Genomic DNA, 24,844 nt, shown 5'->3' on the forward strand with positions numbered 1-24,844 from the left:
TACTCCACGGTGGAGGCCATACTCCATCTGCTACTACCATACTGGTAAATGCTACTCCAGTCATCCAGGTTCACCCAAACAAAAGGCCACACTAGCATTTCCTTCTTCGAGGATCCATCCAGTAACGTACGTACGCGCAAACACAAGGTGAATCAGAGCTGCAACCACTTGAGCTACCTGTTATAAAAAAACCACAAAATTATAAGCATTCTACAGACACATATATTAACTGAAAAAAGGGGCAATGTAAAAGGAAACATTGCAGCTTCCATCAACTCCAGCTAGAGAATCATCAAATCCATCTAACATGGCGTTTTATTCAGCTGGAATACATAGCAAACAAATTTACTAATGCTACAAGGCTGAACTACAGTTAATGTTGGCAACACTAGATGTTATACCAAACTCACCTGCTGTTACACCATGCAGCGACAGTTATTAAATCTCCGCTTGCAGCACAGAAAGATTTCCCCATTTCATCTCCTCTTGCTGCACTGGAAAATTTCCCCTAGCTTGAGCAAACAATTTAGGTAATGTAGTGTTCTATTCTCTCGATCGATAAATTTCTTCCTGCAGATCCAGCATCAGTTGTCTCTCAAAGGTCGAGAGGTCAGGCCCCATCCATTTAGAAAAAATAACACCCACCGAGCTACAAACAGAAAATATGTAATGAAAATAAAAGGAAATTAGACTAACATATTTTTGGCACAAAGAAAAAGTGAAATCAAAACAAACCATTTTATAATTTTGGCATCTAATGAATCCTTTCCCTGGGTTGTCAGGTGTCCATGAGGTCAGTTGCACCACTTCACCAGGATTCTGTTGTCGTAGTGGCGACATACATCTATCTACCCCCGACACACCACCCGAACTCACGAGATTGTGGACAAGTTCGGACTTCGATGCTAGACACTTCCGTGCTAATATTAGATTTTTCAATAGACACTTCTCAATTACCTCACTCTATTGCCACCTGGATCGTGTAACCACCGACATGCGTACCGCTGGTGTATACACATTCCATGCATATAGCCAGATTTACCACAACATCCGTCTGGAAAAGAAGAGGGAATAGAGTCTAGACACCTTGACCTTTACTTTTATGATGATGATCCGGGTCTTTACCATTGGTACCACAAGTGCTGTGAAGATTGCTTACAAAAAGACAAGGTGGTTATTGAGAGTTTGGTTGGAATCCTTCAAGGTAACACATACTCTGAACGTCTAAGCATAATGGGGCAGCTGGATCACCTTGAGGACTATCATGTAGAATTGAACTTGGACCAACACTTAGGATCAGAGGACTTATAATATACTGTCCACATCGGAAGTTGCCGCGATTTGGGTTGAAGGGAGCAAATGGTTAAGGCAGTTCATCGTAGTGTCGTCTTGCAAGGGAAGGATAGGTCTATACACGACATTCGAACATATCACGCATGCTATGATGCCCTATCATATCCCCTGTTCTTTCCAAAAGAAGAGCTCGGTTGGCAAAATTGCATCCCAAAGGCCAATGCGACTATGGCCGAAGTCAATGCAGCTCGCGCGATCCGCAGCGATGAACGAACGTAAATCATCTATCTAATTAAGTGTAACAATCTAGCTGTTGAGATATTATCAGAAAGTGCAATAACCAGTGTAATTCCCCTATGCAGGATATGCTGGAAATAAATGTGTCTCCATGCACGACTACTGTTGCTACAAATTCTAGATGAGACCTGGGATATTTAATCCAATACTATTTGGGAAGCGACTTTTCCAGCAATTTGCCATTTTGATACATACATCAAGATCGAGAATTCACGGTTAGACTACATATCGGTGTTTTATCTGCCAGCCTACCAAGTGATATCCTGAGGTAGTAGAGTTGTAGGTACGGTATCGCCGAAATCAGAAACTCGAAGCACGTAACCTAGGATTTATACAGGTTCAAGGCAATGAATAGCGTAATTCCCTACATCTTGTTTGGTGGTTTGTATTGCATGAGATTGTAGATATTTTGAGGGGGTCCCTATCCGGTCTTATATACTCCGGAGGGCAGGTTACATGTCATATTTTTTATAATTCCTAACCAAATACGACCTAAAAAGTCCTATTTGGGTTTATCCAAGTAGTTTCTTTCTATACTGACTAGGCCTCCTCGCATCTGAGTACTTTACAATTGCTTTATGGACAAGGTACATGAAGTGACCTATCCCTACTCCAAGGTAATCCATGACACATCAACAGTTCCATGGATGCTGGTCTGATACTACATGCATACAGACAAGAGAACGAGACAAGAGCATATTGAGAGTTTACGTTTAGACTACATAAGAAACAATTAAAATGAGATAAGAGCAGAACTATATTTAGGTATGCGGAGGTATGGTAAACCAGATATCATCCTCACGATTTTATTTTTCTTTTGCAAGTCCAAATTTATCCAACATTTTTTACAGATGTTTTGACGACAATCCTGGTGACACTACATTCGAGCACTCCTATTTATCTTTGGTCAATCATCTGCTTATTGCGTGGAAAATATTTTATTTATGAAAGATATTTTATTACCTGCAGCAACGCACGGACACTTACCTAATTTCCATATTACGATATAAGAATTTTTTACGCAAGGCGACGGTGCACGCAACGTGCCAGTGAATGACGTGCAGAGGACCTGGGCATCATGCATGCCTGCGGGGGTGGCATTACGCAAGCAGCAGTGGCCGGGGGCGCCCGAGACATATGGAGAGAGATGAGAAAGTGGCTTGCTGCTGGGCTGGGCTAGAGGAAAGGAGACAGGGACGGGGCTAGTTTCTGTTGGGCACAAACGAGAAGGGAAAGGGAAGTGGATTGGGCCAGGCTGCTGGAGAGGGCTGAGTAAGGGAGAATTTGGGCTTTTGGGTCCAGATAAAGTTTGGAGCTCAGTTAACTTCTCGTTATTAGATTTGAAAATAGTTTGAATTGGAGTTGATTTTGGATTTGAATTTTTTGCGACGTTACAGCACCACAGCCTAGAGTCATTCTATATGGATCATGGGAAGTGAAAATACAATCTATAACATGGTCAGGCCTAAGTCCATGGAGGTAGACTAGCATCTCCAATATTAGCCCCCTATCCTTGAGTACCCGCCTACGTGGTCGAGGAGGCCATCCATAATTGGCTCCAAATCCATAATATATTTTTATCTTTATCTTTACCTATTTTAAAAAATAGACGGTGTCTGCGGTACATTAACTTTTGGTCCGTTGATAGCCGGGTCCACTCAACATACACCCCTCTCTCTAGTTCCGTGTAGTCGTCCGCGTTGTTTTCGATCGGAACTCGGACCGTGCGCAGCTCCTCCGCAGTGCCGTCTTCAACCAGAACTTGCCCGTGTGCAGCTCCGTTGGATATACCATTATAATTTTCACCCAAGAGTATTCGAGATACTGTATTCAAAGATAAGATAGAGATGTCCTAATTATTAACTTCGGCCTACCGGCATCTTCCGGATAAAACCTAGCTTATTCCAGTAATACGGCACCAGAATATACCCGAACGAGGAATGTTACGCTGGATAGATGGGACTATCACCACCTGCTACCTACCTCATCTAACCATAGGATATACCACAACCATTTATACACCACGTCTATACCGTCTTTTACTAACTCCAGCCTTAACTTTAGATTAGAGCATCCACTAAACTAGTGAACTATTGATCCTGTAAACAACTAAGAAACTAGAATAATTATTTAACTAAGAGACTAAAGCACAAAAGAATTCACGAATACTTAATTTGATTGATAAGCATCCGTCGAGGTATAAGCCGGAGAAAAGCGCCGACAAACTTGGCACTTCCCCGACTTCCACTCGCTCTCTCCCTATTTTCTAAGCACTACCTAAGCAGCACTAAACCTCTAGAACAAGCCTAAAGCTCAGCTAAAAAAGTGAGAGCACAAGAGAGGAGAACAAGCCTAAAGCTCAGCTAAAAAAGTGAGAGCACAAGAGAGGAGTGTGAGTTGTGTGTTTCAATTAGGAGCCCCTCCTATCATATTTATAGCCTTGTCATAATAGCTCTCAGCCGGCAAAATAACTGAAGTCACTTGGAACCGATACTGGGAGAGCTGTGGAGCCGCCACGTGGAAGGGGAAGGTTGGCGGAGCTCAGCCTGGTTCGGCCAACCTAGTTTTGGCTCCCACCGTCTTACCCTTTAGCAGGGTGGCTACCTAGTGGGCCCTTAGGTCGGTAATGCATGTGCCGGCTCTGTCATAAGTCGATTGCATATGTTTATGGACCCTTTGATTCATGTAAGGGTGAACGACGTGATTTGATTGATCGACGCCTTTTACCTTGGATTAAAGAGTGTGTTTCTCTCCATTTCTGCTCAAATTCCTGCATTGCACTGATTTCTAGAGGATATTTAGAATTGATATTATTCAGAATAAATATACGTGCAAAATACAGTAATTCTTCTAATTTTCTAATTTTCTGATTAAATTGATGGTCGAAATTCATACTAACAAACGTCAACAATCTCCGCCTGCGTGGTTGAACAACCGGGGACCGGTCCTACTGTCTCCTTGTCATGCCCTGGAAACTTGCAGTCAGATTCTCTGCTACTGCTACCGCCGGTGCTCCTCACCTTTGCCACGCGCCGCAATCGCGATCCGAGCACGCCGAGGGAGTACATAGAGAAGCATGCCGCAATCGCGATCCCAATCGGCAATCCCATCCGCATCCATCCCTCCGCATCCCGCCTACTGCTCTCTAGCGACCCAGCGGCGCGCGGCGGCCCTCCTACCGGCGGCCTACTCCGGCGCGTAGGGACTCCTGCCGCCCGCTACGCGGGTCCGCTGTTCTGCTGCCGCGGCCGCAAGCTTCGGTCCGCAGGCGGCGCGGTTCCCTACGGACGGCCACCTCAGGTGGTGCGGCTCCCAGCGCGCGAGCCCGCGCGGGGACCCTTTGCGGCGCGCAGAGGCCCCTTGAGGCTGCGCGTGCACGGGCAGCGGAGGTCCCTCCCGGCGTCCAATCTCGGTGGCTTCAGCGGCAATTGATAAAAGATGGAACAAACTATTTTGTCATCTGTTCTATTTTACTGCAAGCAAGCACAAGCAGGGGCGAGCGGAGGCACCGTCGTCGGGGACGGCTGCAGATTCACCGCAGCAGGCGCAGGCAGGGGCGAGCGGAGACGCCGTCGTTCGGGATGGCCACGGATTCGAATCAGATGCAAGCTCACGGACGGAGTTGGGATGGAGTGAGATCATAGACAAGATCATGTATTCATCCCTATTAATACCCGAAGCATCGTTCTTCGGAGGCAAGGTCAGGCGCCGCCGGCAAGACACTCCGTATACGAAGACTGCCTACCTGACGTGTTAATCACCACTTCGATTTAGCCTGACCGTGCCTCATCCATCACGTTTGTTTGTTACCAAGGTTTGCTTGCTTCTGTTCTTTACCTTTTCTTCCTTTGACTATATTCACAGAAGAAGAAAGCTTAGCAACGATGGTAGCAATTGCAACAATACTGAGCTTAATATGTGAGCCAAACTTACCTTTCTGCAGTAGTTGTTCATCATGATGTTTGAAATGAGCTCACAACTATATTCACATAAATTGCAACTCTAATTTTTCTTTTGCCATTACTGAAACATAGAGATACTTAGCCTTTTTTTTTTCTTTTGGCCTGGTTGGGAAGGATTGATATTGCGTCCCTTAATTAATTGGTCAAATAATTGAGTTTCTTCATATCTCTTCCACTATGGAACGAAAATGCAAAGGTGCAAGAGGTTAAAATGTTCAAATATTTGTAGAAATATTTGGCTGGATATTTTGGGGATCGGATAAATTTATTGCTTTTTCTCTTTGTTGACAAGGAAATATTTCAACAAGCTTCCTATTTACCGGTGGCTGGGTGAGAAGACAAGTGGTATGCATTGCTTCAATCTTTCTACTGTGCTTCCTATACATGAAAATTGACCATGTATTGTTCAAATATAGCATCAGAATTTGCACACAAGTATAGCTTTGAAAAATGATATAGTAGCATGAAACATATGGACAAATGACAGTGTTGGAGAGGATAAAAACCTATAGCAACGCACGGGCATCTATGCTAGTATAATATAAAGAACAAAAATAATTGAAAGCACTTCTCACCTAGATATATTCCGCTATATTCCTCACGGTGAACCCAGCAGACAATCATAAAAGGTGTACTCCCTCCGTTCGGAAAATCCTGACGTTTCCGACCAGAATCAAAAAATTAAGGAAACAGTGAAATGACAGTTATGCCCTTCATCCATTGAAGGTTCCCACCTCGCAGTCGAGATCCCGCCGGCGCCGTCCTCGCCGAGCCGAGATCCAGGGTGACGGCACCACCCCTGTGCGGGCCGAGATCCCACCGGCGTCGTCCTCGCCGGGACGAGATCTCCCGCCACCCCTGTGCCGTCTCCGTCGAGATCCGGAGCACCGCCGCCGACCTCACCGCCGACAACTTTGGGGACGTGCAGAGCCCGCCATTCCCGTGCTTCAAGCGCTTCATACTCAAGAGCACCACCATCACCGTGTACAAGAGATTCGCTGACGAGGGCGTCAAGAAGGGGTTCAAGCCGCAGGACAACGCCGTCAAGCTCTGGGACCCCGAGGGTGCGCAGGGGCACAAGGAGTGGCTGGTGCGTACCCCTCACTCTTACTATCCTCGCATTGAGCTGTCCTGTGTTGATTACTCTTCGTTCGCATAGTACTATCCTCGCATCAGCTCTGGGACCAACTACTGACGAAGAAGCTGGCTGACGAATTGCAGCGCCAGCGGCGGCTCTGACTTGTTGAGAGAATCGATTTGGTGTCATCTTTCTTATCCACAGACGACGGAACCAATAATAAAAGTCACCATGTGTATAGCAGCTAGCCATTACTGGGCTTTACAACTTGCACTCATACTGTTAATCTAATTGCTGTTAATCTAATTGTGATGCTGATGATATCTTTAATCTAATTGCTGTTGAGAGAATCGATTAATGTTCCCCAAGGTGATGCTGATGACATCTTTAATCTAATTGCTGTTGAGTATATGATGCACTCATGCTGCACAAACGCTAATGCCTCACAGGCAGCACGTGCATTTCTTTTCAGCCCACCATGCTAACAAATCGCTCTGTAAATCTGTATAGTACTGATCCCCTGCTGCTGCATTTTGCCATTGCAGTTGCTCTGCTTTAGATTTTATTTACAGTACAATTTTGATCAAATTACAGGAAGGACTACTGGTCCTCAACAAGTTAATTGTACATGCACGTGCTCCTAGCTGCTGCTTTAGCCCTCACACTGATTCTTTATCCGTGAGCTGCAACGATGCCTAACATCTTTTGCAACGATGCCTAACACCTTTTCTTTTGTTTCAGGAAATATATTCTCTAATGGGACGTCGGAAGCACTTTATTCCACCTTTGTTGTCCAATCATCAATCTGACAGCAATGTCGCGAGCCTCTCAGCCATAGCTGCGTGCCGATGTGAGGAGCTGTTGAGAGTAGTCCAAGAAGAGAAGATTGGAGACAATGGTCCAGCGACCTCATCGAGTTCAAGAACTCCACGGTTCCCAAAGACTTGTGTTTCAGACATATTGTGCATACAAGGTGAGAACCACATTTTTACCATTTGTTTTAGTTGGTAGTTTCAGTTTGTCAGCTGAATATTGCCGATGGAAAATGTTATAGTATATTCAGTTTTGTCAGCGGCACTTATTGCCTCTATTTTTCAATGTATGTCCATGGTCAGCGCCATTTTTTTCAAACGAGCGGCATTTTGTAGCTGGGTACCAGAATGTTGGTTGCAGCTCTTTAAGTCTGCTTTTTTGTTTTTCCTTTGTTTAATTTCATTTCATCGTTACTCTTGCAGAGTGGTGAGCCAAGTGGAGTTGGTGCCAGAGGTGGTGCCCGAGGACATACAAGAGGCTGGCAGCAACGCACCACTCCCATCTACCATTTCAAGTTCATGCAGGAATGCTGGCACAGATTGTTCATCTACTGGATCACAAAGGTATACTATTTTCACTACTATCGTTGCTTCATATAGAGGTGCAGGTTATATGTGGACATTCTTGACCAATTTAAGAGGATTATTTTCTTATCATTATTATTCCTGCAGGGTTTTGCAAGAAAGGCACATGAGCACAAAAAGAAAATCACCAGAGATAATGCGTTCACCTAGGCTTTCACCAAGAACATCGCCAAGGATTTTCAGATCTCCATTAAGCCGGATGATACTTACACCAAGGATTTCACCAAGGATTTCCAAATCTCCATTGAGTTCGGCTGCAGTCAACGAGCATCATAGGGGGTCAAGAGATTTTGATTTGAATAGTATGCCTATTTGCAGCGCAGAGGACCAAGTTAATCTGACCATAGGTTTGGATTATGGTCAGCAGACAGATGGCAATATACCTGATCTACAGCTTCAAAACAGAGCACGTAGGATACAAAAGGAATATCCCAAGCACACAAAGAAAGCTGTATTCCAGTTCTTGCTTGCAAAATCTGTGAATGGACAATTGAAAGGCCATGAAACAAGAGAAGCTTCAGTTGCATTCTCTGTGAGTATGAGAACAGTACAACGTATTTGGGATGAAGGAAAGCACTGCCTGGATCAAGGGACTGAACCAACTTTTGAGGGCAAGAGGTCAAATCGAGGTCGCAAGAAGAAGGAATTTGACACATCAAAGATTCGCGAGTTGCCAATTTCCAAGCGTGGTACCTTGCGGGATGTATCCACACACATGAATGTCAGTGTATCAACAGCTCATAACAGATTGAAGGATGGAACCATCAAGCGCGTCTCCAATAGTTTGAAGCCACTGTTGACAAATGAGAATAAGAAAGAGCGTCTTAAGTGGTGCCTATCCATGTTGGATCCTAGGACTGTACCCCATAATCCTGTTTTCAAAGGGCTGTTTGATGTTGTCGTCATCGATGAGAAGTGGTTTTACATTACTAAAAGGACAGCAAGGTATTATACGACTCCGGACGAACAACAACCGACAAGATCATCCAAGAACAAAAATTTTATTCCGAAAATAATGTTTTTGTGTGCTCTTGCTCGTCCGAGGTTTGATTCTGAGGGAAACTGCACTTTTGATGGTAAAATCGGGTGTTTTCCTTTCGTGACTTATGAGCCAGCTAAGAGATCAAGTAAGAATCGTCCAGCTGGGACAATAGAGCTGAAACCTATGGATACAGTAAGAATGGGTGTTAGTCGAGAATATTTGGTTAAGAAGATCATACCAGCAATTCAGGAGAAGTGGCCTCCAGAGGATGTGCACAGTCCCATCTATATCCAGCAAGATAATGCTCCGTCCCACGTTAATCCTGATGATATAATATTTTGTGAAGCTGCTAAAAAAGACGGATTCGATATCCGACTCATGTTGCAGCCCGCCAATTCACCCGACTTGAATATCTGTGATTTAGGCTTTTTTAACTCTATACAGTCTATCCAGTACAAGACTAGCTCAAAAAGCACTGAGGAACTTGTATCTGCAGTTCTTGAGGCAAGTTTATGGTTTATTTTACTATTCAGTTTTCTCTTTCTTTTTCAATAATGTTAGCTAACACATTTATACTATGAATCAGGCTTTTGCAGATTATCCACCATCAAAGTTAAATCGCATTTTCTTATCCTTTCATGCTTGCATGAATGAAGTGATAAAGATTGGAGGTGGAAATGAATACAAGGTTCCTCATATAAGAAAAGGGGTACTAGAACGACAAGACTGTCTCCCAGTGCAACTTGGCTGTGATGCTGAAGTGGTGGCGGCTGCTATGTCTCAAATATCAGATGCTGGATTGATAGATGCCGCGCCCACATCTTAGTCGCCCTTTGAGTGAACTTGTAGTGACCCTTAATTGCATTTGAGAGATATTTCATTGCCATTTGCTTGAGTTTTCCCTTGCTGTGTCAAGAATTGTGAAGCAATGTCAAAAATCGTGTGTGTGTCTCGCCATGTAATTCTCTTTATGCTCTTGCTGCAATGTCAGGATGCTGTGAACCATTCTATACCATAAGAGTGCAATCAGCAGACTTATATAGCTGCAACCATTATATATTGCTATTATGTGTGTCATTCTCTTGTCAGCTATTATGAGTGTCATTCTCTTGTCAGCTATTATGAGTGTCATTATACATTTATACTATTATTTTCTTCACTGATAAGAACTTTTTTAAAAAAAATGAGGAGAACTTATTTTTTGAAATGGGGAGTATATGTGATCATGATGTGTACAGACTTATGTCATGAACTTTTATTCACAAGTCCAAATTCTGAATGTCAGATTTTTTATTTACATGATCATCAGATATGCTATACTGTTCTTAACTCTTCACATACTCTCATTACAGAAATAGCAAACTATTAGTAGCAGAAATAGTAGAAATCTGCAAAGATGAATGTCAGAACGATTTCGGAGAGAAGCACCATCGAAGGCCAGAGACCATACATACAAACAGAGCAGTAAACTCTCATTACCTCGATGGATACAGCCGTGAGTGTCCAAGAACTACAAATCCAAGCCACAAACCTGTACTTGGATGGACATGCAAAGAAAAAACAGTAGGTACAGATCAGTGTCTTATTCAGTTCAATTTTACTCCATAGATTGGATAACAATTCACTATTTTAGATGAACTAGAGGCATCCATAGATTGATCCATGCCCATCCCTACTAAAAGCTCACGGCTAGGATGAAACAAAAGTGCTCTCCTCCAAGATCGATCTGAGTATTCGGTGAAGGGAAGGAAAGAAATGAAAAAGGAAAAGAGAGCAGAGCAGATTCGGTGAGAGGCGGGGGACGGGTGTTGCGGACGCCCATGCATCTCCTGGTGGAGGAGGAAGTGAGCGGCGCCATGGCCGGCTGCTCCTGGTGCTGAATGATGGAGGCGCTGCGTGGTCTCACGGCAAGCGGCAAGACAGGGGCAGACGGCGTCGCAGCAGCAGTACGGGCGGACGGCAGCGGGCCACACGGGGCAGCGCTGCGGTGGTGGCGGACAAAGCTCCAGGTGTGACCTCGGCGGAGAAGAGCGACGCAGGGGCGGAGAGAGCTCGGCACCGGAGGGCGCGAGGGGCGGTGGGGCGCCGAGGCCGAGAAGGAAGATGGGGGCAGGGCAGGGGCAAAATTGGAAAGTAGACTGCGATCTGTATTAGGGGCGACAGGAAAAAATGGAAAATCGATCTCTACTGTTGACGACACGATTTTCCGAACGGAGGGAGTATGTCAGTAGGAGGAGATGGCAAAAAGACATATGAAGGAAATGGTTTCCACTATATACCAATTTTTCAGCGCTACTAGTGCCCGGACGTCACGGTGCAAATTTTCCACAGAAACATTTACACCTGTTGCATGCAACATCAACAATTCTTTCTGTATTTCTTTTTTTTACTCGATAGAAATACTCATATTAATGGAGAGTGAATAACGGAGGAAGTACTACTTTATGAGTAAGAAACATTAATGGAACATGCCACCTCTTGCAATATCTTGCATTAATAAAAAAATCTTAAATAATGGTTGCAACATTAGGAAATCACAATTGCAACATCATAGAATCACCACTGCGACATCTCATATATTGTACAACATCCCAAATTACGGTTGCAACACATCTCACATTGATACAAAATCTTATATTATGGTTGCAACATCACAAACTCATAGTTGCAACATCCCACAACCACATTTGCAACATCTCATTGATAAAAATCTCAAAGCATGGTTGCAACATCATAAAATTGCAGTTGCAACATCACAAAACTGCAGTTGCAACATCTCAAATTAATTAAAAAAATCCTAAATCTTGCAATTGCGACATCACATGAATACATTTGAAACATCACAATTCATCTCACGAGGAAGTTGGATTATAGCATCGTGTCTTCATGATTCATGGCCAGATCCGACCATTGGAACAGAAGGGGAGGATGGGTTACCCCACTATGTAGAAGCTTGATGCCGAGAGCGGATCCTTCTCCATAAGCAGATACGTTGCTGCCGAATGCGCTATGGCTGTCATCTTCATCGAGATCTTCCAGCCACATCGTAAGCGGATCCTCCCCTACCACCACGAAGCTCTGTTTATGAAATGCTCAGAATAGCTCAGTTCGAGAAAGGGGATAGAGAGCAGAAATAAACTATTGATCGAGGGATGGAGAAGGTGTGGGCCCGTCGAGAATGCAGGTGCCGCCATCATCAAAGCTACCCGCCTAATTTTGGAACGCTTGGGTCGCCGCCGTTCACCAGAGCTATTGGAGTGCTCTCATAGGGCTGCGCGCATCGAGCATTGACATAGCATTACCGTTTTTTACCTCAATGTTCACTTTGTTTGTTTGACTTTTCTTATTTTCTATAAATATTTATAGAAATAGATAATCTACAAGTCAAATCTTAAGTCCATCTGATGATAGATTTAGTGATACTTATTTTACCTTACTGAAAAATTGAGTAGGCAAATATTGTTGCTCAAACTTCCTTTTGAACCCACAGAGCAATATAGTGTTCCTCTTTTGCCGGCTCACCCTATGGGAGGAGGCTTTCCTAATTTCTATTTCCTTCATCTCATCATGCACTAGCAAAACGTCTCTAAAGAGAGGAAGAAGGCCAAGTATCTGCATTCTTGTATTGTATGTACACCTAAATTCTAAAGTTCAAATTTATCGGTACCGGAAAGGATAGAAAATGCAAAATTCAGATGCCATGATTGAATTTGACGTAAATTTATGTTCCTTTTACCGAAGACGCAGCGCGAGGAAACGTGGTGGTGTGGCAGCAGTCTTTCAGGAATGAAGCAGTGAGCTCAAATCGTGAATCTGAGTTTTCTATTTTTTTCCTCTGATTTTGTTGTCAGATGGCAATAGGGTCTAATCATTTTAGACAATTGGGACACATATTATTAGAATATGAATAATATTTATAGATTATAAATATTAATAGTTGTGTTGTTTGGATCCCTAAATTTACAGATGTTCTTTTGTCGGCTACAATCTCAAAATAGCTGGAATTTTATTAGTTATATCTACAATCATGAAAGAACACGAACAAAAAAGGTCGAATATTCCGAAGGCCCCTCAACCCATCTGCCTCCAAACCCCATCTCCCTCCCTCAGTCTCGCACCCACTCTACGGCGTATAAAACCGCGCAGCCTCATCTCTAAACCCCGCCTCACCTCGCCACTGTGCCTCCAAATCCTCCGCCTCGTCCCCTCCACCTTATCCTCTCGGCTCGCCCCCAGCTCCTCCGTCTCCCAATGGCCTCCGCCAACGCCATCTCCACCGCCTCCCTCCTCCGGCCCCTCTCTCAGGTCAGCTCCTCCTTTCCCCCCTCGCGCGCAGCTTTCTTGCTTTCCCGGCGTGGCGGTCAATTGTTTCTTGGTTCCTCAATTGCGGTTTCTTGGGCTGTAAGGCCACTGGGTTGTGGTTCCTCGCCCAATTTGGGGGCCTTTCGTCTGCGTTAAACTGTGGAATTCTGTGCTCTCAAATTTCTCCAATTATGTAACAACATGTCTTCCTGGCTGCAAGCAGGGCAGGGCGAGGAGGGCCAGGAACGGCCGGTTGCAGCGGTTCGTAGTCCGTGCCGACGCCAAGGACATCGCCTTCGACCAGAAGTCCAGAGCGGCGCTCCAGGCCGGCGTCGAGAAGCTCGCCAACGCCGTCGGTGTCACCCTCGGTCCCCGAGGTAGCGAACACCCGCTGCTACAGCACGTGCCTTTCGTTAAATTCCCAACTGCGTTTCATCTCCAGAATTAAGACCTGCATTTTTCATGTTGTATCATGTGCTTCATGTTCACAGTTACGCTTGCTGATAGAGGCTCAATTGTAGTTCATTTCTAGAGTTGCAACTTTCATTAACTACTTCATTCTCGCAAAAAAAAGAAAAATAAATAAAAAAGAAAAATTACTTCATTCTCGAATGATACAACACTGACTTTTCTGTATAATGTTGCTGCCCCTACTTCTGTAACGTTATCAGGATGCTCCATATGTTCAGGAACTTTAGTGAACGCTGAAAGAATGTTTTTTAATTGCCAATTCTGATCCTGAAAAGCTAATTATGGTCCTCAATGACCTGTTTACTGTCTTTCTGTTTGTTGGTTCAGATAACGAGCATATCCTTCTGTAATCATAACACGTTCTTGTGTAATCCAGTGTTAAAAACAAAATATACAGTATTGTTTAGCTGATGCAATCTGCGACCTCTGGAATGTTTTCACAGGAAGGAATGTAGTGCTGGATGAGTATGGCAGCCCCAAAGTTGTAAATGATGGAGTAACTATTGCCCGGGCTATTGAGCTGTATGATCCAATGGAAAATGCTGGTGCAGCACTAATTCGTGAGGTGATTTCATTTTTCGTTATTTCTTATACTTAACATGTGCTATCATCGTGATATTTGAGAATTCTGAAATCCCATGGTCTCCAATTCTTTGTCATGAAAGGTTGCTAGCAAGACCAATGATTCTGCTGGTGATGGGACTACAACTGCTTCTGTCCTTGCTCGTGAAATTATCAAGCTAGGCCTTCTGAGTGTAACGTCTGGTGCAAACCCTGTGTCACTTAAGAAGGGAATTGACAAAACTGTGCAGGGTCTAATTCAGGAGCTTGAGAATAGGGCTAGACCAGTCAAGGGTGGTGGTGATATCAAAGGTGATTATTGTATTTTAATGTTAGAATGTGTATCATTTATTTACTTTCACTTCTTAGCGCCAATAAATAACAAAATGTGTATGCGAAACATAGTTCATGCCTCATTTGGAGCTTTTCGGTTTTACAGCTGTTGCAGCTATCTCTGCTGGCAATGATGAATTCATCGGATCCATGATTGCCGAAGCAATTGACAAAGTGGGCCCTGATGGTGTCCTTTCAATTGAGTCTTCATCATCCTTTGAGACTACTGTTGATGTTGAAGAAGGAATGGAGGTTCGTTAAAACTCAGCTTGTACAGTTACCACCTTTCCATGTTTGACATAACGTCAAAATGCTACCATGCATATATAATATCACAGGTTCTCAAGTTTTTTTAATATTGCAGATTGACCGTGGATATATTTCCCCACAATTTGTTACCAACCTCGAGAAATCTATTGTGGAGTTTGAGAATGCTAAGGTTCTTATTACTGATCAGAAGATCACAAGCATAAAGGAAATCCTTCCAATTTTGGAGAAGACCACACAGCTGAGAGCCCCACTGTTCATTATCGCTGAGGACATTACTGGTGAAGCTTTGGCAACTCTTGTTGTTAACAAGCTTCGAGGAATCCTTAACGTTGCAGCAATTAAGGCCCCAAGCTTTGGTGAGCGGCGGAAGGCTGTCCTTCAGGACATTGCCATTGTCACAGGTTTGTCTTGCAACCAAAGGCAACACTATTTTATCTTAATTCTTTCCTCACATTGGTACATATTTTTTTTGTTCACTATTGTGGTTGCGTTGCATTGCTTTTTACTGATTGAAGTCTTGTGGTTTGAATGTTTGATGCCTGCAATAAACTTATGCATTAAAAATACAGATTGTGCTCCATGCTCAGAGCAATGCTGTAAGATACAAACTATTGTTTTCTTTTTCCATATGATTTGTCCAAGGGCCTAACCTTTTTCTACAATACTCAGTAGATCTTTAGTTTCATCGCCTTTCCTGTAGTTTCTTTCTTCCACTTGAACAAAATTGGGTGAGAATGCTAAGTGATCACTGTTCGAGAATGCTAAGTGATCACACCATCAGAGGCTTCTGTCAGTTGGCATTTCATGGACTCATGGATCATATTTTTCATCTGTAATGCTAAACTTTATACAACCATCGGATGCAAAAACATGGTATGTCGATCAATGGTGTTTGACATGTGTCTATGAATGAGTTGAAAAGTTGAATTGCATCTTTTTATGTCACTTATTTATAGTCGTTGGCATACTTGCAAGTTGTTGAAGTTCATCCCTTTAGGTCCATTAGTCGAGTCGACACCCTGAACCCTACTCATTGAAAGATTTCGACTAGTAGTGTCAGCCTGCCAGAGAGAGAAACTATGGTTCTTTGTGTACACACCTGCATCAACTATGATGTTTCAGCTTACTGAACATTATAAGAGCTGCTTGCAAGTGAATGCTGCAATAACTAAATGGATAGTGTGATTTCCTCAAAATTAGACACTTAAATCTAAGCATCATATTTTGTTATCCAGGCCTTCTTTTTACAATTATATTATCCTTGGCTATTTATTTCTCAATTTCATTTTGCTTATGATGTAATTTCAGGTGCTGAGTTCCTAGCAAAAGATCTTGGTTTGTTGGTTGAAAATGCTACAGAGGAACAACTTGGGACAGCAAGGAAAGTCACGATACATCAGACCACAACCACCCTGATAGCAGATGCAGCCAGTAAAGATGAGATCCAAGCGAGGGTTGCACAGCTAAAGAAGGAGCTTGCTGAAACTGATTCAATTTATGATACTGAGAAATTGGCTGAGAGAATTGCGAAACTTGCTGGTGGTGTTGCTGTTATCAAGGTTGGAGCTGCAACTGAAACTGAGCTTGAGGACCGCCAGCTACGAATTGAGGATGCAAAGAATGCCACTTTTGCCGCTATCGAGGAGGGCATTGTTCCTGGAGGTGGTACGGCATATGTGCACTTATCCACCATTGTCCCCTCGATCAAGGAAAAAATTGAGGATCCTGATGAGCGCCTTGGTGCTGACATTATTCAAAAGGTAAAAAATTGATCTGTGCCTATAAGCTGTATTTACTATCACCAGACGTCCAATCACATAATACCTTTATCTATGCTGGTAAAACGTGACTAGGACCCATCATATAGGATGTGCGTTGCTATGTTTATTTATGAGTAAACATAGAGAAAGTAGTGTTTGCTGCAGATATTGCATTTGCATGATTCAGGCCAGTTCTTTCACATCTATACTGTTTCTGTTGGAGCAACACATCATCTTTTTACAATATCTTGTCAACTTCTGCAGGCATTGGTGGCACCTGCTTCACTGATCGCGCACAATGCTGGAGTGGAGGGTGAAGTGGTTGTTGAGAAGGTCAAGGAGAGTGAGTGGGAAGTGGGCTACAATGCAATGACAGACAAGTACGAGAACCTGATTGAGTCAGGTGTGATCGACCCTGCCAAGGTAACTAGGTGTGCGCTCCAGAATGCGGCCTCAGTGTCGGGGATGGTCCTAACCACACAGGCCATTGTTGTCGAGAAGCCAAAGCCGAAGCCTCAAGTGGCTGATCCCGCGGAGGGCACCCTTACTGTGTAAATTTTAACGTTCTTGAGGCCGCTGTTTATTAGATGGTTCAGATCAGTTGAAAAGGGTAGAAACTTCGGTTTGACAATTTTGATTGGGGTCCACTGGAAGGTGTATAGTAGGATTGCCATTTTGCGGATGAAAGGTGATTTTACATGGGTCTGAACTCGTGCAAATCAAAGAAATTTCAATCACCATTTTTGAAATAAATTGATGGCGATGCTCAATTGTATGTGGGAGGAGTTGTGCAGTTTTCCTTTGACGGCTTTTTTGTGGGATCGATCTTTTGTTAATTTCAGTAGTCTTCTTTGATCAGTGTATAGTTGGCCATTCGGTCCACCTGGCACCGCACAGCTCGGGCCCGACTCAGCCCGGCACAATTAGGTCTGGCCCGATTAATTATTCGTGCCGGGCCGGGCCGATCCATGTGCTGAGGCCTTAGCCCAGGCACGGCACGAAGGGCCTGTTATTCGTGCCGAGCCAGCCCGATATCCCATATAGGCTATGCATGCCAGACCGGCCCGTGAGCCCATGCAACCATTAACCCCTTCTTTAATCCAGAATTGTCTCAAAATTTCAAATCTGACAATATTCTCAAATTCAAACACTTTTATTCACACATACACGTTCAAACATCATATACACATACACTCGTGGGCTCCCGGGCCTTAGCAGACCTAGCCCACATGCTTTGTCAGGCCGAGGCTTAATCGAGCCGGATTGTGCCGGCCCACGTGCTGAGGTGTCGGCCCAGGCATGGCATGAGGCCCGTGGCGAGCCGGCCCGGGCCCGATTAACTGTGTGCCGGGGCAAAAAGCCAGGTCGTGGACCGGCCCACCGGCCTCGGGCTGGATGGAAAACTATAGATCAGTGCATCGGTGACACCATGCAACTCCCACGCGCTACCATCGAATCCCTTTGTCACCACCAACGCGCTAAGTAAGGATTGCGTGCCTCTTCCTTCTCTCCCAACATGATAATGTACCCCTTTGTCCAGCGTCTCATGATCGCCGCATCTATTTATTGCGTGCGCGGGTAGCAGGCACCGCATCGCAGAAGGGGCGCGCCACCGGCGAGCTAGGGGAGGGGGTGGAGCGTCCGCCGGCGAGGGGTGAGAGGTGGGGAGAGCGGCCGGCGGTGGCCAGGGTGGTGGTCGAGGCCGCGGACCTTAGGGTTGGGGGTTCCGGGGCTCCAATGGCCATGGGTCCTAGAGGAGGAGATCGGCGGCAACGGCGGCCCGGTGGTGGTGACGGTTCTGCTGGCGGCGGAGGCGAGGCGGCGCGGGAGCGCCGTTGGCCGGGCGGGGCCGGACATCCGGTGGGCCGTGGCTGGCGGCGGGGGCGAGGAGAAGACGACGGCGGTGGACGGACGGCGTGGCGGCGAGTGTGGTTTTGCGGCGGCGCGGTGGAGGGCGGCGGCAGAGGCGCCGTCGGAGCCGGGGGAGGCGGGAAAAGGCAGGGGCGCTCGGCTCTGCGATTGGATTGATTCCAATCACAGAGAGCAAGGAATAGACGCCCCCTCTTATGATGGCGCGTTTAGGATGCGCCTTAGTTTATTAAGAGAGTGTTTTGCGCAGCCTGTGCAGCAAGTCTCTAGCTAGCTACCTGTTTGTCCAGCTCTGTGGCTCTAGAAATATTCAACTACCCCCTCCATCCCAAATTACAATTAGTTTCAACTACTCCCTCCGTCCTAAATTACAATTAGTTTTAGCTTTATTAGATTCGTAGTTTTTGTTATATATCTATATGTAGTATATATCTAGGTGTATAGCAAAATATATATATCTATAAAAGCCAAAACAAATTGTAATTTGGGACCGAGGTAGTAACACCCTATAAATACATCACCTGATGGGAAATGTGCTGATTCTGAATTAATCTATTTTTCCATATATTCTCAAATAAGAACCATATTCTTTGTTCTTCGCACCCAAAATAGTGGTCAAAGCTGCATTTGATGAGAACTATGCCACTTTCCATAATGTCAAATAAATACTTTTTTACCGGAGGAGTAAAACGAATAACAAACCTATCGAACTGATTACCTAGCACGGGGAGCTTAACTGCCGTTGAATATGCAGGGAGGGATGCACATCCTGCTTGTCTCATCATGAGCTAAGCCGTTGAGTCAGGTCCTCAGGGGGATGCAAGTTTCTTACGGTTATTAATAAAGGTCAATGCTCATATACGCTCGACCATGTATCAATACTACCAACATCAAAACATTGACTTCTTGTATCCAATAAATCTCATAGGCACATCCAACACACTCGATGCCACACAATTTCACTTCTTTTTCCTATGTACAGTATCATGTGCATCCACTATATGTGGCGACATTGACTGCATAATAAAATGTGGCGCACGATGTATTGTCTGATGAAATTCATCATTCTGATGTGCACAATTGCGTTAACAGACATGATTTGGCAGTACACAAGGTAATTATCTTGCTTCAGCCAACAGGTCAATGACGCACATCAATTTCATAAACCACGATAAATGTTTTTCATAGTTAGCACTAATATTTTCCTTTTTGATGTAAAAAAGAAAGCATAGATGCATGAAAGGGAGAGCGTGATTGTGCACAAGCAGAGCTTACTTTGAATTGCCTCAATGAAAAACATTATTTTTAGGTACCATGATGGCTAGATAGACTACTCAATAACATATAGCTAGATGTGCGTGGACACTTAGGGTGTATTTGGTTCAGCTATGGATTCCTGAAAATCTGATTTCTGAAATCAGCTGTGGGAAAGCTGCTGTGAGCTGACAGCTGTGGGAAAGCTGAAGGCTGTTTGGCTGAAACAGCTGTCAACTGTGGGATTCTGTAAGAAATGTCAGTTATGCCCTGTTTAAATACTGATTAATTGTAAGGATATGTAGATGACCGTTTTGAAAAGGAAATTATCATAATTAGAACTATTTGACATATATAATTAATACAAAAGATATATAGATCCACCTCGACCTAACTAAAATATTATCTTCAACTAACCAAAGTATTAGCTATGTTATCACGAACAGTGTTCATGGTAACCTCATTCTCATCCTCAAGAATTTCATCCACTTGTGGTTGCGCCACTTCTTGTTCCTCGGTGTCGTCCTTATCTCGCAGCATATAGTCTCATCTTCATTATATTTCTCAAACGCATCATCTTGTAATGCGCTATCACGAATGAAATTGTACAATGCCATGCAAGCCATAATGATATGCACTTGCGTACGAGTTGAGAAACTTGGCATCGACTTCAATATACGCCACTTTTGCTTAAGGACTCCAAATGCACGCTCAATTACATTGCGAAGGGATAAATGCAAATAATTGAACATCTCATATTTCCCTTGAGGTGCTCGGTGTCTGCGAAGATGAAATTCGGGTAGATGATATGTACTTTCTTTGTAAGGAGCAAGATATCTGGTTCGGTTCGGATAACCGGAATCCACAAGGTAGTATTTGCCTGAAAAAGAACACAAGTCAATGACATATACTTCAAATAATACCAAAGTATACACAAAGTTAGCATTTGTACCTGCAGGTGGTTTTGGAAATTTGTCACCAAAATTTGTTAAGGCATGATTGAGGATCCGTGTGTCATGTGCAGAGCCCGGCCAACCAGTAACCACAAAAGTAAACCTCATATCAAAATCACAAACTGCTAGAATATTTTGCGATGTGTACCCATGCCGACATGTGTGGTTGATAACATCCTCTGTAGGCACCGAAACTTCTACATATGACCCATCTATAGCTCCAATAGCACCTTTGAAATGAGGCCAGAAACGGTTTTCTCTAACCTTTGCATGCTCGGTACTAAAAGTAGGATCCCTCGGTGTGATATTATCTTTTGCTAATTTTCGCAAACATTTCAAGACTTCCTTAAATTTATTGTGAACTGTCCATAGAGACCGAACGAAGCGATTTTCAGCTTGAGAAAAAGATTGAGGTCCTCCAACAATCCATAGAAACATAGCTAGTGACTCCACAAATGAAACATTGCTTGTTGACTTCAAACCATAGTTAGCGACAAGCAAATTATGAAGTGACATGAAAACCTCAGGAGTCATCCTAAACATCTTATAGAAATATCTAGGTGCAGCTAGGCACTCTTCAACCCACTCAATTCCAGATTGTTGAGGATTTCTGTAATCATTTTTATTCAAGTACCTTTCGGTGTACCGATCACCTAAATGACCAATGGTGGCAGCCTGCTTGGACAACTCGGCTAGAAGTTGAAGTCCGTTGTGACCCTTCTTTGCCAATTCTTCCATAGCCTCTGCAAGCATGAGCATAACAAGTACATACCATAAGCCACATTTCAGATTATCAAGATACGGGTCTGAACATACAAGGACTCAAACAAATCATTATTCATACAGATACGGGTCTGAATATACAAGGACTCAAACATAATGGTTTGCTTACACAAGAGCAACAATATAATGGTCCAAAAAATAATAATGATTCAAATAACAAGAACGAACATAATGATTCAAGGCAACTTCTTCATCTCATGCTCTCTTTGCAGCCAATCAAGTCTTCCTTCATTTGTCTCAAACAAGGTGAGGAGCTCCCTAATTTCAGGTTTCATTATCAATAATCCAGCTGTATGCATGAGGGCAGTTTTCTCCTGTACTCCACATTCTTTCACCATCCTCATGGCCTCCGCAATGGTAGGAACGTGGATGGTCATATAAGGAGCCGATGAAGCTTCTACACTAGTGGTAATCTTGTTCACTCCGTCTTCGATCTTGTTGCAGGTTTGTTTGTACAGACGTAACAATGGACTTTTCTCTTCCTTGTCATCCGCACACGTAGAAGAAGGGGCTTTACGCTTCTTGCCTTTCTGTTGGAGCATAGCGGATAAGTGGATATTTGAGGGGCTTATCTCAACCTCATGCACTTCATCACCACTGAAATTATCAGACAAATCTCCAGGTGTGGAAGCAGATGCTCCAGTAACATGTGCACTTCCAAACATGATGTGCATCGCCTCCAAGTTGTCCGAGACCACGTTTTCTAAACTGAACATGTTTGCATTTCCTTCCATTACTTGGATCGTCGCATCTCTGCAATACATTGGTAAAATTAGCTACTAAAAAATATCGAAAACTAAAAAATGACAAATGTTGTGACACTCACCGCAAGATGCTCGTTCCACCATTCATCTAAACAATCTACAGTCTTCTTTACATCATTCCAACCAAGTCCAGTGGCAGCATTTTTTAACTCCATAAAAATAGTATAACTTCTTTTGAGACCATCCCATTTATTCTTGAGTTGCAAATGTTCTAGTTTCCGACCAGTTTTCTGTTCAAACTTTTCTGCAACATTCTTCCATCCGACTCTATTCAAATGACCTAATGGCCTATGCCCAGCATTAACCTCACGCATGCATATGTCACAGAAGTGCTTCACATTTTCCTTATCCCACACCACCTTCTCAGCCATACTAGTGTCAACAAAAATAGTCATAATTTACATCTCATTAGGTGCTAATTCGAAGCCTCATCAGTGCTAACAATCACAAGGATAGAAAGAAGGGATGGGAGGGAAAGAAGGGAGGGAGAAATTACCTTCTGCTGGGGGAGGGTGGCGGCACTGCAACCCTAGCTGGGGTTGAGGGGCGGCACTGCAACCCTAGCTAGGGGTTGGGGGGCGGAGCAGGGGAGGATGGGGGCGCCGGTTGTCAGGAGCGGAGCAGGGGAGGGTGGCGTCTCTAGATCTGGACACGAGAGGGCGTCGGACCTGGCGTCAAGGACGGAGCACCGCGCGTCGGAGGAGGCTTGCTCGTCGTCGGAGGGACGCCCCGCGGAGGAGGGAGGCTCCCACGCCGAAGTAGGGAGGTCCAACCCTAGCGGGTGGTTCAAGGAAACTTTAATCACAGTTGAGGAACCACATTGTGCAATGAGGTCATGAATTATCAAGCTGCCAGAATGTAATTGTGAAAGAAGTCACAGCCCCACATGAATGCACATAGAAGTATCCTATAGAGCTAAGTCCATTCTAACATGAAAACATTATTAACATTTTAATAAAATTAATTCATTCACCACAAAGCTGAAGCACTCACTAATTTATCTAGAGAAGGCAAAACAAAATCAAGGAATGCATGACAATGATGCCAGAACATACATGACAGCATAGTAGCATAATTCACCCTAGCTCAAGTGATTAACAAAGTTAAGCAAAAAAGTGCTCTAAAGTAAATGTTCTGAAATTCTAGAAGAACCTAGCTTTCAAAGTCTAAATCATAAACATAGTGTTTTGTAGGCAAGATTCATTTACCATAATACTTCAGGAAGTAAGGTGGTAAGTACTAATACCTTGACAAATGAAACTGCGAACCGGAGTGCAGGGTGAAGAATGGAGGAACCAACAAATGGTGGTCTGCCTGAAAGAAGCAGTATAAATGAGCATCAACCAGTAAACAAACCAACCAGTAAACAAGCCATGAGATTTGAAGAACCGTATTGTTGAGTATTTTGGACTGAGAACCGCGTTGGGGGCGGCGGGGGGCGCGCCGGGGCGCGTCGAGGGGCGGGCGGCGGGGGCGGCGGGTGGCGCGTCGGGGGGCGGGGGGGGGGGGGGCGGGAGGGTGTGGGGGGGGGGGGCGGTGGGAGGACCTGCAGCGGTGGGTGGCGCGTTGGGGGCGGCGGGGGCGGGGGCGGGGGGCGCGGCGGGGTGTGGCGAGGGGCGCGTCGGGGGGGGGGTGGGGTGGGGGTTGGGGGGGGTGGCGGGAGGACCTGCAACGGCGGGTGGAGCTTGTGGATAAGGAAAGAGAAGGTCACGGGGGAAAAGAAAGAAAACGATTCGATCGCATAACGGATGGCAGTGCGGGCAAATACCGCTGAGAAGCGGTGAAATCTAAGGTGCGCCCCGATTTCACTTTACACTAGCCGGAATCGGTCGATTTACAAGAATCGATTCGTTCGAGGGAACACTTTGGTTGGGAATCTGATTTTTGGAACGTGAATCTGAGGTTCACGGCTGAACCAAAGGGACCCTTAAAATGGTTGCTAGCTGTTGGATGTACTGCGTAATTTTCTTGATGATTCCCCCTTGTCATGAAATGATGAAAGCAAACCATTTTATCTTAAACGCTAAATGCTAAATAGTCAGCCCCTATCGTTTATCTGTTTATTTGAACTAATCGTTCTAGCATGTTAACGGTCATTAAGCAAGATAAATAGTTAATTAAACGGACATGACTAAATATAATATAGCATTTACATAGTGTTTAATCGGGCTAAATGGTTGTTTAGGTGGACAATCTAACAGATGATTTTGGTACAAGTCATGGTGAAAGCTGTTAGGTGTCTAGGCTACAATGATGTAAATATTCAGGTATATATTACGAGGCACATTTAGCCATGATTATGATGAACTTTTTTCTCGGATTATGACGATCCACTTAGCCGGGATGAAGGAGATCTCAGGCAACCAAACAGTTGCTATACTTGGTCCACAGGATACTCCAGCCTAATTGATCCCATATAGTACGCGTCTATTAGTGTTCTCATAGCATTAGCTCTCAATAGGGTCTGAGTTGTTGACTTGGTTGGTGTCTTTTAGACTTGGTGCCTTTTAGACGT

General features: G+C 44.3%; 2 protein-coding genes across 2 annotated transcripts; both read left to right on the forward strand.

Annotated features, from left to right (window-relative positions):
- The first annotated feature begins 4,558 nt into the window (after positions 1 to 4,558).
- Positions 4,559 to 10,095, forward strand: LOC112887598. Its single transcript, XM_025953823.1, has 7 exons — positions 4,559 to 5,404; positions 5,845 to 5,897; positions 6,279 to 6,642; positions 7,372 to 7,603; positions 7,866 to 8,006; positions 8,115 to 9,513; positions 9,596 to 10,095. The coding sequence occupies exons 6-7, from the start codon at positions 8,134 to 8,136 to the stop codon at positions 9,833 to 9,835; spliced, it is 1,620 nt and encodes a 539-aa protein (XP_025809608.1). The 5' UTR covers positions 4,559 to 5,404; positions 5,845 to 5,897; positions 6,279 to 6,642; positions 7,372 to 7,603; positions 7,866 to 8,006; positions 8,115 to 8,133; the 3' UTR covers positions 9,836 to 10,095.
- A 3,063-nt stretch (positions 10,096 to 13,158) lies between these two features.
- Positions 13,159 to 17,459, forward strand: LOC112886141 (ruBisCO large subunit-binding protein subunit alpha, chloroplastic). Its single transcript, XM_025951934.1, has 8 exons — positions 13,159 to 13,314; positions 13,535 to 13,688; positions 14,226 to 14,347; positions 14,448 to 14,655; positions 14,783 to 14,928; positions 15,041 to 15,347; positions 16,255 to 16,706; positions 16,971 to 17,459. Exons 1-8 carry the CDS (start codon positions 13,261 to 13,263, stop codon positions 17,259 to 17,261), a joined length of 1,734 nt encoding a protein of 577 aa, XP_025807719.1. The 5' UTR covers positions 13,159 to 13,260; the 3' UTR covers positions 17,262 to 17,459.
- Positions 17,460 to 24,844: the final 7,385 nt, after the last annotated feature.

Source organism: Panicum hallii, chromosome 3, assembly GCF_002211085.1.
Source record: "Panicum hallii strain FIL2 chromosome 3, PHallii_v3.1, whole genome shotgun sequence".
Lineage (NCBI taxonomy): Eukaryota > Viridiplantae > Streptophyta > Magnoliopsida > Poales > Poaceae > Panicum > Panicum hallii.

Coding starts and splice junctions, on each gene's coding strand:
- LOC112887598 (XM_025953823.1), top strand. CDS start 8,134: ATGAGCACAAAAAGAAAATCACCAGAGATAATGCGTTCACCTAGGCTT. Junction 9,514..9,595: donor TTGTATCTGCAGTTCTTGAG/GCAAGTTTATGG, acceptor ACTATGAATCAG/GCTTTTGCAGATTATCCACC.
- LOC112886141 (XM_025951934.1), top strand. CDS start 13,261: ATGGCCTCCGCCAACGCCATCTCCACCGCCTCCCTCCTCCGGCCCCTC. Junction 13,315..13,534: donor TCCTCCGGCCCCTCTCTCAG/GTCAGCTCCTCC, acceptor GGCTGCAAGCAG/GGCAGGGCGAGGAGGGCCAG. Junction 13,689..14,225: donor TGTCACCCTCGGTCCCCGAG/GTAGCGAACACC, acceptor ATGTTTTCACAG/GAAGGAATGTAGTGCTGGAT.